This window comes from Marmota flaviventris, chromosome 16, assembly GCF_047511675.1.
Source record: "Marmota flaviventris isolate mMarFla1 chromosome 16, mMarFla1.hap1, whole genome shotgun sequence".
Classification (NCBI taxonomy): Eukaryota; Metazoa; Chordata; class Mammalia; order Rodentia; family Sciuridae; genus Marmota; species Marmota flaviventris.
The window spans coordinates 36,099,860-36,117,655 of NC_092513.1; the positions used below are offsets into that span (position 1 = coordinate 36,099,860).

The 17,796-nt window shown below is 34.0% G+C and overlaps 1 protein-coding gene across 3 annotated transcripts in view; it reads right to left on the reverse strand.

The window, feature by feature from the left end:
- Positions 1 to 17,796, reverse strand: part of Elp2 (elongator acetyltransferase complex subunit 2) — a 47,727-nt gene that overhangs the window by 25,609 nt on the left and 4,322 nt on the right. For 2 of the 3 annotated variants that reach the window (XR_011704815.1, XM_027935665.2), the window contains exons 2-11: positions 16,582 to 16,660; positions 12,994 to 13,064; positions 9,349 to 9,505; positions 8,742 to 8,819; positions 6,424 to 6,488; positions 5,637 to 5,703; positions 4,957 to 5,094; positions 2,952 to 3,047; positions 1,314 to 1,414; positions 466 to 597 (exon numbers count right to left, since the gene is read on the reverse strand). Coding sequence is in view for 2 of the 3 variants with exons in the window: in XM_027935665.2 (XP_027791466.2) it covers positions 466 to 597; positions 1,314 to 1,414; positions 2,952 to 3,047; positions 4,957 to 5,094; positions 5,637 to 5,703; positions 6,424 to 6,488; positions 8,742 to 8,819; positions 9,349 to 9,505; positions 12,994 to 13,064; positions 16,582 to 16,660 (984 nt within the window). In the remaining variant the exon portion in view is untranslated. The remainder of the gene's footprint in view (positions 1 to 465; positions 598 to 1,313; positions 1,415 to 2,951; positions 3,048 to 4,956; positions 5,095 to 5,636; positions 5,704 to 6,423; positions 6,489 to 8,741; positions 8,820 to 9,348; positions 9,506 to 12,993; positions 13,065 to 16,581; positions 16,661 to 17,796) is intronic. The other variant, XM_027935666.2, reaches the window with a different exon arrangement.

Sequence of the window (17,796 nt, forward strand, 5' to 3'; positions counted from 1 at the left end):
ACTAAAAGTTATACAAATGTATGAATTTCTACTTTATAAAAGAAACCATTAGATACATATTCAGAATACACTGTAACATTTAGCTTAATGTTCTTATTTGTTTATTTAAAATATACTTATATAGTATCCATATATAGCAGCCCTATTTTTCATTTATAAAACAAGAAAAATTTGATGGGGGCAATGCTGGGGATTGAACACAGGGCCTTGCACATGCTAGGCAAATGTTCTACCAATGTGCCACAACCCCAGAATTCATTCAATTCTTCAATGCTGCTGTACTCTTCTTAGAAAAGCATGAGTTTCTTACCTACTATAAACACAGTATAATGTCTACAGAAATAAGTGATGTCAACTTAAAGGCCTCTCCTATGCTTCTGTACAGTGTTATAAGTAAAACACTATTTAGCTAGGTTGAATATTCACTCGATGTGATTAGAATTGCTTGAAAAGTGCTTTTCTTACTGGGTTAACTGTATTCTGCTTCCAAAGGTGCAGTGCTCCGTGGAAAGCATGAGCAATAATCATGGAACCATCTTCATTGAACTGGCAATCATAAAATCCCAGAGTATTTCCACCTACTTCACCTACTCGAACCTACACAATAACAGAAAACAATTTTCACTTAATAGTCCCATTTCTTTTTAAGATTAAAAAGTTTTCTTAGAAGTAAAGATAGTAAATAACACTAATTAAAGTTTCAAGTCACATACAAAATATAACAATTCTAATTTAGACATAGCTAATACCATTGCCTCACTGACAGAACTATAAGGAGAAATAGGTAAAATCCACTATTGGATTATGAGATATTTTTACATGCTCTCTGTGTAATTGATAGCTCCATCAGAAAATCAGACAAATCAATAAGGAAATAGAATTGAGCACAGCAATTAACAAGTTATATCTACATAATAAGTATGAACTACTATTCCCTGCAGAATATATATTCTCAAGTATAATAGGACCATTTTTTACAATGGAAACGGATTACAGATTTCAAGTTCTAACTCATTTAATGTATACAAAAACTGCAAATTTATATATCTAACAATACAGATTTAGGATTTAAATATTTAGTTTACAAATTCCAAATTTCTGTTCCTTTTTTTTTTTTTTTAAAGAGAGAGAGAGAGAGAGAGAGAATGAATTTTAATATTTATTTATTTTTTAGTTTTCGGCGGACACAACATCTTTGTTTGTATGTGGTGCTGAGGATCGAACCCAGGCCGCACGCACGCCAGGCAAGCGCGCTACCGCTTGAGCCACATCCCCAGCCCCAAATTTCTGTTCCTTAGGTATCCACATTTTACCTGTTCTAGCCAAACTCCTGACTCTTCATCTGGAGCCCAGAGAATCATGGTTTTGTCCATTGAGGCAGACAATAATCTCACTGGCTGCTGTAGAACACCATCTAAAGAATAAAAACTAATACCTTTAGGTGATTAACAAGCACTGTGCTTGTAGATGATCAGAAACAACACAATAAGCATACTGCAAGAACATTCACTGAAGCATTGTTTATAATAGCAAAGATGTGCAAATAGCATAAAGGCCAACCATTAGAAGAACAGATAAACAAGCTATGGTATATTCAAGCAATGAAATATTATAGTGCAATTTAAAAAAATAACTAATCACATGAATCAACATGGATATACTTCCAAACATTTTAAATTAAAAACATATCTTGTAAAAGAATAAAAATATATAGGTATGAAGTTTTGATATATTATAAATAAAAACAATATTATTTATTGGTATACAAATGTGCAATAAAAGAATAAACATATGCATAGGAATGATAGGCACTAAATTCAGTACTGTAGTTGCCTCTACAGAAGGATGGAAGGGGAGGTTTAAAAGTACAGGAATTATTGGTATGTATAATATCTAACATTGTTTTTCACTATGGAAAATTTGGCCGCAATCTCTCTAATCCTGAATTATCTTAGAAAGTAAGATAAAGAGCTTAGTTGCAGCTTGATGATGTGGAACTTTAACATGTGTGACTCACTTTGATTTTGGTCAATTGTGGTCTGGTATAAGAGCTGAGTCCAAAATAATGGCTTACTCTTGTTTTAACAGTGAAAATGCAATTTCAAATTATTAATAAAAGAGAAGACTGGACTTTGTTTTTAAATTAACCTTGCTTGAGTTCCTAAAAGTACAGCTAGTTGGTTCTATAGTGCAGAAAAGGTGAAGCAGTAACCCTTGGCAGAGTCCTATGTTAACTGACAATAGAGGGGCTTATTAGACTAGTAAAAATTGAGGTATTATGAGCTGGAAATAAAAGAAGCCACTAACAAAGGCCAAATGGGATGCATCAGAGTTGGCCCAAAGAGAGAGAACAATAAAAAATTTAAAGACAGTGAGAAATATAGCATAATGTAATAAGAGCTGAATGGTGATTCCTTGAGCATTAATTACCATTATTCTTATCTTGGGGAAGGGGATGGATAAACCATAAGGCCAGGCCTTGCTCAGCTCTATACCCAGCACCAGCTTGGGCATGATAAAACCACCACTCCATAAATGGAACTTATGAGCAAAAGAAAGAAGGGAAAAAGTTCTTACTTTTTCATAAGTATTATATCTCAGTATTATTAACTTTATTACCAAGGCAAAAGGTTCCTGTGAAAGAAGCTTGAAAGTCAATTTTCTTTAAAATCTCTTAATGACTAGGTAGAAACTTTAAAGAAATAAAGTTAATGGAGGTGTGGTAGTTTCAGCATCACAACAAAGATCATACTTCACCCAATTAAGAGAGCAATTTTCAATGGAACTTAGTGTCCACCACACCAGGAACGCAGCCTTACACTCCATCAACTTGAAAATGTATTATATCTTAAGATTTCTAATCACACTCATAAAAATCCTCCACTTCAGCTGACAAGCTTAAAATACTGCAAGAGTTAACTGAAATGGGATCTGCATGTTTTTCTTCTTACCTTTGTAAAATGAAGGTTGCCAATGAACCGCATTTACCCAGTTTTCATGACCAGCCAACACAGTCTCCAGAGTATTTGCAAACGTTATTTTACTACCTACAACAAAAGCAATGAAGGTATTTTTCCCTCAAATATCTGCTAAAAAGAATATATGCATGACCAATTCAGTTGTGCAAAAATTAGAATGAAACATAACAGATGAGATTCAACAAAAAGAACCAGTATTCTAAATTTTATTAACCTTACCCACTCTTCAAAATAATAAGAGATAAAGTTTTAAAAATGAATTTTTCTCTATCTGGTCAAATATTAAGGAATGTTTTACTAAAAAAAAAAAACTTTTTGAAACATCTGTTATACAGTGATTATAAAGCAAAAACATACACACTATAAGTGTATTGAAACATTACATGCACAATTTTTATGATTTTTTTGTGTCCATTTAAAAATTAGGGCTGGGAGCAGGGCACGGTAGTACATGCTTGTTATCCCAGCTCCTTGGGAAGCTAAAGTAGGAGGACTGCAAGTTCGAGGCCAGCCTTAGCAACACATTGTCTCGAAATAAAAAATATTCAAAAAAGGGATGGTATGTAGTTCAGTGATAGAGTGTGCTGGGTTCAACACCTAGTACTGCTAAAACAAAACAAAACAAAATGAAAAAACAGGGTTAGGGGTGTAGCTCAATGTTAAAAGCACTTTCCTAGCATGTGCAAGGACCTGGGTTCCATCCCCAGCACAGCGAAAAATAAATAAATTTAAATTTAAATATCTACATATACAAATATATTTTTTAAATATTTATTTTTTAGAAGTAGTTGAACAATACCTTTATTTTATTTATTTTTATGTGGTGCTGAGGATCGAACCCAGGGCCTTGGACATACTAGACGAGCACTCTACTGCTGAGCCACAACCCCAGTCCCTACATATATATATTTTAAAAGCAAACAAAGAAAGGCCAGCCTCCTTGTTTCCACACTCCTTATCAAGATACCACCTAAAATACCATTTTTAAAAAATAAAATAAATGCAGAAACAAGGAACATTAATTAAAACAAAATAATTTAAGATAATTTAAAACAAAATAATTAATGAACAATTTTACATTTGGGTATAGCTACTCATAATATTCTGGTCATATCATTTATTTGTTATCCTCACAAAACTCTATACCCAAATTTCAACTCTAATAGGCTTTATAACAGTATACCTAGGTGAACAATGCTTACTGAGAACTAATTTTACAATCTAGATACACATGTAAAAAGAAAATCTCTTTCAAATTCAACAAATCAACAGTATCTACCATGCAAGGGTAACATTCTAATGCTAGACAGTAAGAAAATCAAAATAAAATCAATTTAAAAAATTAAATAAATACACAAACACCAAAAATAAATAGATAAATAAAATCTACATTCTTGGCTATATTAAAAAAAAAAGTAATCCAATGTAGAGATTTAGCTAGTCTCTTAAAAATACACTCCAACAGGCTGGGTGCAGTGGCACACACCTGTAATCCCTGCGGCTTGGGAGGCTGAGGTAAGAGGATCACAAGTTCAAGACCAGCCTCAGCAACCTCAATGATGCTGTAAAGCAACCAAGTGAGACTCTGTCTCAAATAAAAAATAAAAAGAGATAGGGATGTGGCTCAGTGGTTAAATGCCCTTGGGTTTAATCCTTGATGCAAAAAGAATATACTCCAACAAAAGTATGAGTAATTCACACTATTACCTTATTTCTTTCTATGCTAAAATTGCAAATTCAGAAACCTTTTACAAATTACTTTATTGGGAAACATTAAACATTAAAGCTTAGAAGAAAAATAATTTTTAAATATGAAAAATAACTCAATTTCACATACGAATAAAAACCAAAACCATATCAGTTTCAGATAGGAATCCGACACTTCTAAAAAAATGAACCTTCACATAGATGTGTGTTGAAATAGATAAAATGACTCAGCCAGTAGACTCAAGTACAGCAAATATTTTCAGTTACTCACTTCCGTTTTCAATAGTAAAAGTATTTTCCTTCAGTCTTATATTATCATCCTGAGTTTCTGAAGATGTCGATTTTACATACAACCTCCATATTCTTATCAGGCAATCTTGTGAACAGCTTGCTAGGAAAAGATCTTTGCCTAATTAAAAAATAGATGGTATAATTTTTAAATGTAGATATAAAAAACCCTTCATTCATTTGACCTACATTCATTTTAATAAATACTGACAAACACAGATGCAATAATAAATGTTATTCATAGATGGTTCTACCAAGAACTTTTCAAGAATGCCTGCATGTAGACAATATAGTTGGCATCATCTTGAAACATCAACCTGGTTCATCTTCTACCACCAATTAACAGTTAACAGAGAGATATGTATCCTCTTTACTAATTGGGACAAGAGAAATATGTAAGACATAAAGAAAACTTAAAAATTAAAACACAGGAGGGCTGGGGTTGTGGCTCAGAGGTAGAGCGCTTGCCTACCATGTGTGAGGCACTGGATTCGATCCTCAGCACCACATAAAAACAAAATAAAGATATTGCATCTACATGTAACTAAAAAATAAACTATAACTAAAACAAAACAAAACAAACTAAAACACAGGAGACTGCTTTTTTGGAAGTTACACATACTTGTTCCCGTAAGCTATACATCAGCAAAATTTCATACTGACCAAAGGCTGCCCACTCCACGCCTCTTATCCAATCCTCGTGTCCACTGAGAGAAAGCATTTTCTGAAACTAGTAAGATAATGAAAATCACTGGGCTTGATAATTTAACATTTTCACATATATTGACTTCATTTTATCTCAGTCGGTCCTACTGCTTTTATTAAGAATGCTACCTGATTAAACACAGGATAAAGCCCTCATTTGGCAACAAAAAAAAACTCATCATGTAATACTTAAGTCATTAACTGAGCAACTCTGAGTTGATAACACAATATCTATAGATATCAAGTAATTTAAAGGTTTACAAGATAAAATGACATGCTATGGATACAGTATATAAAAACACTGGATCCTACAGAACAGAAACTGGGCCTAGAATTAACCAACCTAATTCCTGGAACTTCTTTCCCTTAGTTTAGGACACTCAAAGTGTAGGTAAAACTCAGAAGGATAAATAAACACTGGCTTTACTACAGGTATGTTATACCTCATTTGAAATTTAAAAAAAAAAAGCACTACCATGGCATCTTCCTTCTCTCCAGAACCAAATTACCTGATTACCTGTTTCCCCCAACAACTCGGCCTGGTGGCTAAGGCTGAAATTACTTGATGTTCAAATAAAAAAAAGAAAGACTATCTAATAGAAGAATTGTCAAGGAAAGATTCCCCTATTGGACGATTTTGGTTTGAATTTTAACATTCCTGAATTATAATTTGTAAGTAGTCCGTATTAAGATATATGACTAAGTGGATAGTAATTCTCGTCTCTTAATAAATATCATTATTTACCTGATCATTTTGTTGGACAAATAAATGAATTTTGCAGTCATCATCACCACATGCTAATATTGGTACTAGAAGAAAAAAAAAAAGGCATGACTGTAAATACCCCATCACAAGTAGGATCACCTACATGGATTCTAAACTCTATGTAAAAGTATCCTGACTTCCATTTCCCACACCACTGAACAAACTGAAAATGTTCAATGAATATCTCCAGGAATAAAATGTGATACTCAAAAACATATTAGTCAATGGTTACTTAACAAATAATAACAATAAACTCATACAATTAGTATCTATGCTACTTATGATAGAAGGAGCAATGTAAAAGAAGCCCAAGAGCAAGTAGGGAGTCAGGTGTGCTGGTGTATGCCTATATTCCCAGTGGCTCAGAAGGCTGAGGCAGGAGGATCACAAGTTCCAGGTCAGACTCAGCAATCTAGCAAGGCCCTAAGCAAGTTAATGAGACACTCTCTCAAAATAAAAAATAAAAAGGGCAGGAATGATGTGGTGGACATTATTATCCAAAGTACAGGTATGAAGGCACGAATTAGATGTCAACATACTTTATATACAAACAGAGATATGAAAAATTATGGTATATATGTGTAAAAAGAATTGTAATGCAAAAAAAAAAAAAAAACCCAGAGTACATGTATGAAGAAATGAATTGGCATGAACATACTGTATATACAAAGATATGAAAAATTGTGTTATATATATGTAATAAGAATTGTAATGCATTCCACTGTCATGTATTTAAAAAATAAAATCAATTTAAAAATTAAATAAATACATAAACACCAAAAATAAATAGATAAATAAAATCTACATTCTTGGCTGTATTAAAAAAGGGGGGGGCGGCGGCAGGAATGTGATGCAGTGGTAAAGCACCCCTGGGTTAAATCCCCAATACCAAAAAAAAAAAAGAGCAAATAGGGTACATTTTTACCATCTAAGCCAAAAGACCAATATGAGAAGCTGTTAGTCCAACTGAATAATAAATAGCTACTCTGAGCACAGCATCACTATTAGTGCAAAGATGTACAGATATGTTTGTAACTTCAAGAACTTTACATTTTATTGAAGACTGAATTCAATATTAAAACAAAGTAAAAGATCAAGTAGTAAGTAATTAAATACGTAGCTAAAAAGCTTTGAAAAGAGTGACTAAAATGAGCTATCTTTAATAAGACAAAAAACAAATTCACACTATCTAAGGAAAGCCCTAATGACTCAGGAGCAAGATAAAACCTGGATTCTTTTCTAAGGAAATACTGTGCTACCAAATGTGTTTTTAAAGGTCGTCTCACTTTAAATCAAAACAAAAACTCCAGTCACTTGGCCTCAATAAATGAAGAGAAATGAAATTCTATGTTAAAAACCAGATGCTTCCAGATCCTTCTCTCAAGGAACCCTTGCACAAGAGGGAACATAACATGAAACTATAGAGTCACAGCTTCTGCTGCAGAGTGCAAGAAAGACTGGCACTTCTAGGCCCTATCTTTTTTCATCATTCCTGTCCTAGTAACAGAGGTGGCAAAGTGAATATTGGCTATCACTTTTGTGAAGGAAAATGAAAAGATAGGTACAACTGAGTTGCATAGCAAAAGGAAAATTTTTCTATTTGGAGATTTTAAGTGGGCTCGACAAACTATCACCATGCAAGATTTGAAAAGGCTGTCATCTTGAGAGAAAGGCTCACATGGTTCATCTTCTATACACTTTCAACTTATCTCAGACCTTACCTTCTAAAGAATTAGACACTTTTCCCAAATTAGAACCATAAAACATCCATGTTCATAAGCAGCTATATCAATCTTCAGTATATATTAAGTTACTTAAATTTTCAACAGCTACAAATTTCCTAATAGCCTCCTGCAACCTTATGTTCTAAACTTAGATCATTTGAATATTGTAACAAAAGTGTTTTATCCACATCTCAATTTGTTTCATGAAAACTTTTAGATATAAGGCTGAGGGTATGGGGCTGGGGTTGTGGCTCAGTGGTAGAGCACTTGCCTTACACACATGAGGCAATGGGTTCAATCCTTAGCACCACATAAAAATAAAGAAATAAAGATGTTGTGTCCATCTACAACTAAAAAAAATATTTTTTTAAAAAAAAAAGGCTGAGGTATAGCTCAGTGACAGAATGCAGCCTAATGTGTGAAGCCCATGGTCTGACCACCAAAAAAAACACCCCCAAAAAAGTGAAAACAAACAAATATAAAATTAAGATACATACAGGTCTTTTAGGCTCTAGTTGTATGGAGATATATAAATATATTGATCTTTTATTATATACTTATAAGGATACTCACCATCAGTATTAGGCAAAAAGGATAAACAGAGAGCCAGAGCAAATCCATTTCCAAAGTTCAACGTCTGAAGGCATGTTACTAAGAAAAAATTTAAAAACACCATACCATAAACAACCATCTCTGACCATCACAGACCTGGCTATCAGCTGAGAGATGAGAGAAGTCAATCTTAAGCCCTTACTTGACCAGGTGATATTAAATGACTAAATTCTAACAAGGTTACACAGAACAAAATGACTCATGAAAATGCTTAGAAGGCCAGGCATGATGGCACATATCTGTAATCCCAGCAATACAAGAGGCCAAGGTAGGAGGATTGCAGGTTCAAGCCAGACTCAGTAACTTAGTAAGATCCTGCTTCAAACTAAAAAATAAGATAAAAAGGGCCTGGGATATAACTCAGTGGTAAAGCTTAGAAGGAATTTACATTGTTAGTTTGGTGTAGGGGAATTTTGAAAAGATTGTAAAAGAAAAACATTTAGATTACAATTGTAGCATTCTTAAAGTTATCTGAATGTTTGAAAAAGTTGTAGGTATGCTCCTCTAGTTTTCTTTCATTTGATAATTACTATTTCATTCATCAGGATTATAATACCTCCAGACCTACCTTCTGAACCCTTTTTAAGCCAGAGTCCAACTGTGGAATCTGAAGCAGCAGAAACTATCAGTGTGTGTACTGCAGCACCTGATGACCCCTTCTGGTAAACAGCATGCACTGCATAAACAGGTCCTTCATGGCCTTGGAGATGAACTTTTTTTAAAAGCTGAATCAGAATGAAAGACAAAAGAATTATGATTAAAAAAAGGAATTATCAGTTTCACCTTTATTTAGCTGGGATCATAGGATTAAAGGTGCCAATTAATGTATGGCACAGAAACAGGTCCTCCAAGTTGAAGAGAATGAAAACATTCAAGAAGTCTATGTTAACAGCACACAAAAATAAACACCCTTTAACTCAGCAATGTCACATTAAAGAATTGACTCTGAGAATAGTACTAGTATAGCAAGTAACAGTAAAAGACAAATGAACAACAAGGATCTTCACCACATGCTGTTTATAATAGTGAAAAATCACAAGCAACCCAAAATTATCAATAGATAACTGATGAAATAAATTAGAGTACACATACATTATATGTATACAATAAAAATGATAATATAGATAAATGTATGCCTACTAATTTAGATAAATGTATGCCTACTGCCATGGAAATATGTCCATGACATTGACATTTTTTGAAGAATATAGTCCAACTTTGTGCAATGTCCTTCTTTTTGGATTAATCTGATGTTTCCTCATGAATAAACTCGGAATGTACATTTTGAATAGATTCAGGATATATATTCTAACAGCATTACTATACAAGTGGACCATAACAAGAGGCACAAATCAGTTTGTCAAAATTTTAGTTATGTTAACCCTGTAATCTTAGTAGTTTCTTTCAGTTTGTTTTTTTTTCCACTGTGAAGTTAAAATGTTTTTGGTGATAATATGTAAATATGTTTATACCAAGTATGGCTGCAAAACAGAAAAATGGAACACAGAAATGGGAATTTGCTCATCAAATTGATCTACTTGCCCTGCAACATTCCTTCTGGTATTCTTTTCACTGCTTTTTTTTTTTTTTTTTTTTTTGCTGTTTGTTTGTTTGGGAGTACTAGGGACTGAACCTGGAACCTTGGCATACTACACAGTGCTCTAACACTGAGCTGCTTCCCAAGCCCAGGTCTGTGAGTTTCTTTCAAATGTATAAGATTCCACTACTTCCTTTGAAAGATCTTCTCTTTAAATTGTCTGACAAAATAAGTGTTTCTTCAATGTCTGCTCAGTTGTTTTCCCAATTACTTAAGCAAAAATCTACCACTGAACAAAGTAGCTAATACTTATGCATTAAGATCTGTACACTAACTTTAATCATTAACCTATGGCTTCTTTGAAAAAATATTTCCAAATGGTTCACACACAGTACAATCTGTTTTATGCATAATTACACACAGAGAACTAAGGATCTGGAATGTTGTTATTCAGAAAGTTAACTATGCTCAGATTTTGTATAGTTTTTTTCCTTCTTTAAAATTTTCTGTATTTATAAATTTTATTTACATGAACCTATATCATTGTCCCCTAAAAAAATTAAATATAATGAAAATATTCATTTTACACATTTAGGCAGGGTTATAGTTCAAGCATCAGAAAATTTTAAGCACATGCATGTGTGTGCACACATACAAAACAGAAGTAATCTCTCAAGTTCACTAGCTTTTTAAGAAACAATGCTTACTGTTCAAAGACCCAAACCTCTTATTACACCAACTTAAACTTCCTTTTTTTGTGTGGTGCTGAGGATTGAACCCAGGGCCTTGTGCATGTGAATGTGAGGCAAGCACTCTACCAACTTAGCTATATCCCCAGCTCTAGATTTCCTCTGATCAGCAGTCAAAGTGCACTGAGCACCCAAGGAAATGCACATGGGGAAGAACATGTAAGCCCATAAGGAGGTTAGAGTATATGGCCCCTTCCTCTGAATCCTTATTCTTTCATCCCTCTTTTATGCCTTTCAGCCCCCTTTTTCTCCTCTTCCTCCCAGTATGGCCTCACATTCTCCCCCTTTCTACATCTGCTGTCTGCCATCAGATACGACTGCTTAACCTGAAATCCTCTATTGTCAGGAGATAAGAGGGACAATACTGAGGAAAGAGTCTTCAAGTCTCCCCTCAAAGTGTCAAAAACAAATGCTCAAATATCTCTTTCTGGATTCTTCTGCCAAGATTGGTCTAAACAGGAGCCAAGTTTGCTACATTCCCCCACTCAAGTTCAGGTGGCTCCAAAATCTACCTCCATATCTGCCTTCTATTTTTGAGGATAAGTCAGGTTATCTAACCTACAGTTCAAATAACATGTCTACAACTGATTCCACATCGTCCTTCCTACTTCCCTATTTTTCTTTATAGAAACACCTTTCTCTCAGGGCCCTAAAAGGAAATCACATCATTTTTCATTGTTTATTTACCTGCCATCAGATCAACACTCTTTTTTTAAAATATTGTTTTTAGTTGTAGGTGGACACAATACCCCTGCCAAGAATCTAACCCAGTGCCTCATACACGCTAGGCAAGCATTCTACCACTGAGCCACAACCCCGGGCCAGATCAACACTGTTTTGACAACCAATCAGTCAATAGTAAAATAATTTTCCTTCAAAAATATATCCCATATCCTTCCCTTTATATTTTTTCCCATACTAATTTGGCATTCTGGTATCAGATTAATCTTCTTTTGATACTCATATTCCTGGGCTTAAAAATTGTTGCTGACTTCCAAATGCATACTAATAAAGAAGAAATACTTAAAGCTAGTATTCAAATTCTGACATGATCTTCTATTGTATTTCACTAAAACTACTGTCCACAATGTATGATCTAGTAACATTTCCTAAACTGTTCCTCAGAGTTACAAAGGATGCTAAGAGATTTAAGAGATGGGGAAAAGATTCGTACATGTAATAAAATTGCTATTTTTTCCCCACCTGGATCCTTTCCGTTTTAATTTCCCCCAGGGCACTCATATTGCACTTTAACACTCAACACAAAGGCCACCTCTTAAATCTTTTTTGAATTCCCATAGCACTATGGTTGTTGGGCAACAAGTTAGCACACCTATGCATGGAATCACCTGACGTGTAATTATTCCAGTTCATTTTGCCTTCAAAACTATGTACATGACTCATGAGTAGGAGGACTCTGCCTTATCTGTATCTTCTGCATGGTAGATGTTCAGATATCTAATATACCAACTTTTTTCACTTTTAATCTTTGCTAATAGATTGAAACAATCTAATTGTTCATCAGTAGAGGACCATCCACACCATGCAGTACAGATAATATCATTCAGGATTTACATAGGCTTAAATTCATGTGGCAGTACCTGCCCTGTTAACACAGTAACAATTTTTACTACCACTGAAAACAGAACAGTCCATGTAAGAAGAGTTTGAAAATTATTCCAAAATGACATGGAATTCACAGAGATGATTGAAAGCACATTGAATATGGGGAGGAAAAAAAGAAAGCAAGCATATGAATATTGGAACAGAGCTGAATAGGGGAAGGGATACAGGGCCTATGAAGTACAGAAAATACAGCATCTGGATTACAGATAAACAAAAATGATGGAACTTCATAAAAGAAAGACAGGAAAAATGAGGGGGAAAGTTTGCAAATAGAAATGTTTCCTTATAAATGTCTACCCACTTGATTATTCTCTATTTCCCAGTGAATCACTTGATTGTCAGATCCTCCAGAAACTAATTCAGTAGAAGGAGCTGAAAAAAAAAAATCATATCTTAGTAAATATTTTTATTTATTTCATTACCCCAGTTATTTTTTTAATTCAGTTATACAAAACATAAGATCCAAATTAGAATAAGTTATACTCCATGTACACATAATATGTCAAAATACATTCTATTGTCATGTATATCTAAAAAGAACAAATAAAAAAATAAAAATAAATTTTTAAAAAAAGAAGAAGAAGAAAGGAAAACATATAAGAACTCTCCTACATTTCTTATCTGGATTCATCAAGATTAACTTTTGCCTTATGTCTTATACTTTCTAAATTTGTACATATTTTTTTTCAAACCATTAAAAATTAAGCTGCAATTAAAACTACACTGAGATTTCATCTCATACCAGTCAGAATGGCAGTCATCAAGAGCACAAATAACAATAAATAAAGGAGAGGATGTGGAGAAAAAGGAATACCTTTACACTCTTGGTGACTGTAAATTAGTGTAACCACTATATAAATCAGTGTGGCAGTTCCTCGAAAAGCTAGACTCATGTACTCATGGTATCACCGTATAACCCAGTTATACCACTTCTTGGTATTTACCCCCAAGAATCAATGTCATCATCTGGCAATATATGCATACTCATGTTTATAGCAGACAATTCGTAATAGCCAAACTATAGAACCAGGCTATGTCCATCAATGGATGAATGGATAAAGAAAATGTATGTATACATAAATGGAGTTTTATTCAGCCATAAATAAAAATAAAATTATGGTATTTGCAGGAAAATGGATAGAACTAGAGACCACTGTGTTAAGCAAAACAAGTCAAAACTCAGAAGGTCAAGGGTTATATATTTTCCCTCAAATGCGGAAGCTAGAGAAGAAAAAGGAAAGCAAAGGTGGGGCTGGATGTCATGAAAATCAAAGGGAGATCAGAAAAGGAAAGTAATCAAGGGGTGGGAGGCAGGGAGGGAGCTAGGGAGTGATATTGGCTAAATTATATTGTTATGCTGTGTATAAGTACAGATATGTAACAGCAAATCCCATCATTATGTACAATTATAATGCACCAACAAAAAAAGATGGAAAAAATAACTTGCAAACTCTGTGACTGCAAAGAGTTTTCCATGTATCTCCTAAGAACTAGAACATTTTCCTAATTTACACAATAGAATTATCACATTGGAGAATTTTAACATTGACACAATATTACAATACAATATACAGTCCATATTAAAATTTTCCAAATTATTCCAGTAACACTTTTCATAACTTTCTGTTTTAGATTTGGAATCTAACTAAGGATCATATCTCATAACAACATTTTTATAATCTTCTTTAATCTAGAATAGTCTCCCAGTTCCTCTCTTTTTTCTGACAATGACAGTGCAGACTGACCGTTTTGTAATATCCCTCAATATGGATTTGTCTGATTATTTCCTCATAATTTGATCCACACTAAACACTATTGGCAGGAATAACTTATGAGACTTTACAATCAGCTGCTGCTATCAAGCATCCAACTTACTTTTTAGATTAGACATATACTTCAAAATAGCTCTTTTAAACATTAACAATTTCGTGGTGATACAGAAAAAAAATAGAAGTTCCAGAAAAGCAGAAAATAGCATAATTTTGGCTTAGTTTACATTTTCCATTTATTTATTTCCTCTGCCCTATGTGCTAGATATTTAGGGAGGCAACAGGGAGATAGTCCAAAAATTATTATAAAATCTTTTCAGCTATAAAAAATAAATAAGTATGGGCTGGGGCTGGGGCTCAGTGGTACAGCACTTGCCTGGCACATGTGAGACACTGGGTTCGATCCTCAGCACCACATAAAAATTAATAAATAAAACAAAGATATTGTGTCTGTCCACAACTAAAAAATATTCAATAAATAAATAAATAAGTAAACAAACTCTGTTAGACTTATACTCCAGAGGTCGCAAACTCATGTCCCAACTCTGCTACTGGTCAACTCGGATCTTGGACTCCAATCTCTTCATGCACCACAAAGTCATGTAGCCATATATTTACATGATTTTGAGAATAATTATAATAAAGTACACAAAAGTAATATAATAAAATCAGACATTTTAAGAATATGAAGTAGTGTTATTAAATTTTTATATGTCCCTATGCAGTGGCTGGAAAGGATATCTGAATTATCTGGGGACAGATCCCTGTTCTTAGAGGAAATCAATCATAATAGTTATAGATTACAGTGATACACAATCAATTCAGTTCATGTAACCTCACTTTTAAAAAGAGATCAAGTACACAAGCCCAAATTAACATTTCATAACAAATTCCTATACAGAGAATCAAGTAGTCTTTGATGCCTGATCGTTGCAACTAATATAATTTTAATGGTCTTCACATAGGCATTAACAGCCATTCCTTGTACTACTTAGTGGTTTTTACTAACCTGATACATGACCAATCCTGTTTTACCAATTGAAATAAGTAGCTTATTAAACATTTTTAAATGTCATAGATAAAATCATAGCAAAGTCTCATTAATTCAAGAAATTCTACATTTGTGCCTAGATCAGAATGAAAAATAAACTTAATTCAGATTCTACAACAATATTACAGTACATATATTTCAAGATACTTTTAGATATTCCACTGGATTTTGGAAGTACCACTTAAAAGCAATCAATATGTTAACTAAGAATATGGAGCCAGTGAATCTTGGGGATGAAAAAAAATAATCCACAGTAGTCTGGTAATTTTCAAATATTTTGGTCTCAGGACTCCTTCACACTCTTAGAACTTTTGAGGATTCCAAAAGACTTTTGATTATATGAGCCATATGAAATCAAGACTGAGAAATTTGAAAGGTACTTGATTAATAGTTTACTTAAAAATGATAATGAAGCTCATTATGTATTGACAAAAATAACATTTTATGGGGTTTGGAAAATACCAGTGTTTTTTAAGAAAATAATAACAGAGGCATGTTTTACATTTCCACAAATTTCTTAATGTCTGACTTTATTAGAGGGAAGCTGGATTTTCACAATTACTTCTGTATTTAATCTATTGAAATATCATATATGTATGGCTGCTGGAAAGCTGTACTTTGGGACCGGATGTGAATGAAAATCTCAGCTTAGGCCCTGCTTACAGGTTTTCAGTCAAAGATATGGGCAGAGCTGGGGCTGTAGCTCAGTTGTGAGTGCTTGCCTAGCATGTGAGGCACTGGCTTTGATCCTTAAAACATAAAAATAAACAAATAAAAGAATATTGTCCATCCACAACTACAAAAAATTTTTTTAAAAGATGTAGGCAATAGAGGAAAGGGGTGTCTTGCCCCTCATCTTAATCAGTGCTGTGTCATCTATGTTCCAACCACCATAAAGTAAAAATAGAAGTCAAATATTACACTGGGCATTCCATTTTTCTTCTATTTTCCAACTGAACTAATTAGATAAGGTAATGCTACATTAAGAGAAGTAATGAAAGAAAAATGACTAACTATATCTCATCAGAAAACCATTAAACTGAGATTTAACAATCAGATTAATACTTACAGCCATCCTGCTTACAAATCCATTGTACACAATTAACTCGCGCAGTGTGACCATTCAGGTTGGTAACAACCACCCTTTTCTTTAAAGAAGAAAACAGCAGTTAGTAAATTAGAATTATCCTACAGAGGAATTAAAAAATTAGTAGAAATGAGATTTCAGTGTTTTTGATACTAATAAAAAGATCAGAGTTAGAGCAACAGAGCTGCCTTCTGCAATTCATAAACTTTATGAGTAAGTCATCCATTCACTCCGTATCACTCTTGCCTTTCTCAACACTCTCCACATTCCCAGTGTCCTGTGCTTTCATTACACTCTCAGGTTTTCATTTGCCTAGTTCTGCTTACCCTCCCATGGGGCCCCTATCCTTCTCCTCTGGGGAACCTGTCCTGACTTTCCAGGTTAAACAATCAATCTCTTTCTTTTGCACCACAGGCTCAGGGACTATCTCTACCATGCTTACACTAATTTCAGGGTTTCCTTAACAAAAGAATCTGTTGTCAGAGAAATTCATAATGAATGTATAAAATTAAGGGCTCACTCTCCATTCCATGGTTGACCAGGTATTAAGTAGGTTCTTTAACCCCAATGACACAAAGTCATGAGGCCACAACTACTAAGGAACTTATATATCAGATCCGTGCAAGGCATCCTGCCAGATTCCCAGCTGACCCTCACCCTGTTGCTTTTACCAAATGGTCCCACACTTGAGTGTTCTTACTTCACCCACTAGTGAAAATTTTAACTGACTATGGTGTCTACTTCTTCTTCTTGAATTTTTTAAGTTTTTCTCTTTTTTTCTTGTCTTTTCAATTCTTTGGTGCCTTCTTCTTTTTAACACCTTTCTCCGTTGTCAACAGCACTGACTTCCAGGTTAAACAATCTAGAACAGGATTCCTGTTTGTATGCCAACCAGAATCTCATGACTGGGAAAAAGGAACACAGAGGGAAATGCGCACTAATCTACTTAAACATGGGTTGTTGAGGTTGGGAAACAATTTACTGTGTTTTATCATCTCTCCCACTGGAATGAAAAATCCTCAAGAAAGGAAGCAGTAATTATTCATTATCTATGTAATCACCACCCAGCCTAAGGCTAGCCCAGAGGGTCCCTAAAAAGGTGCTGTTTCAGTATGGAAAATTGGGAATGGAACCAACATTTGACCCAGCTATTCCTCTCCTCAGTCAATACCCAAAGGACTTGAAAACAGCATACTA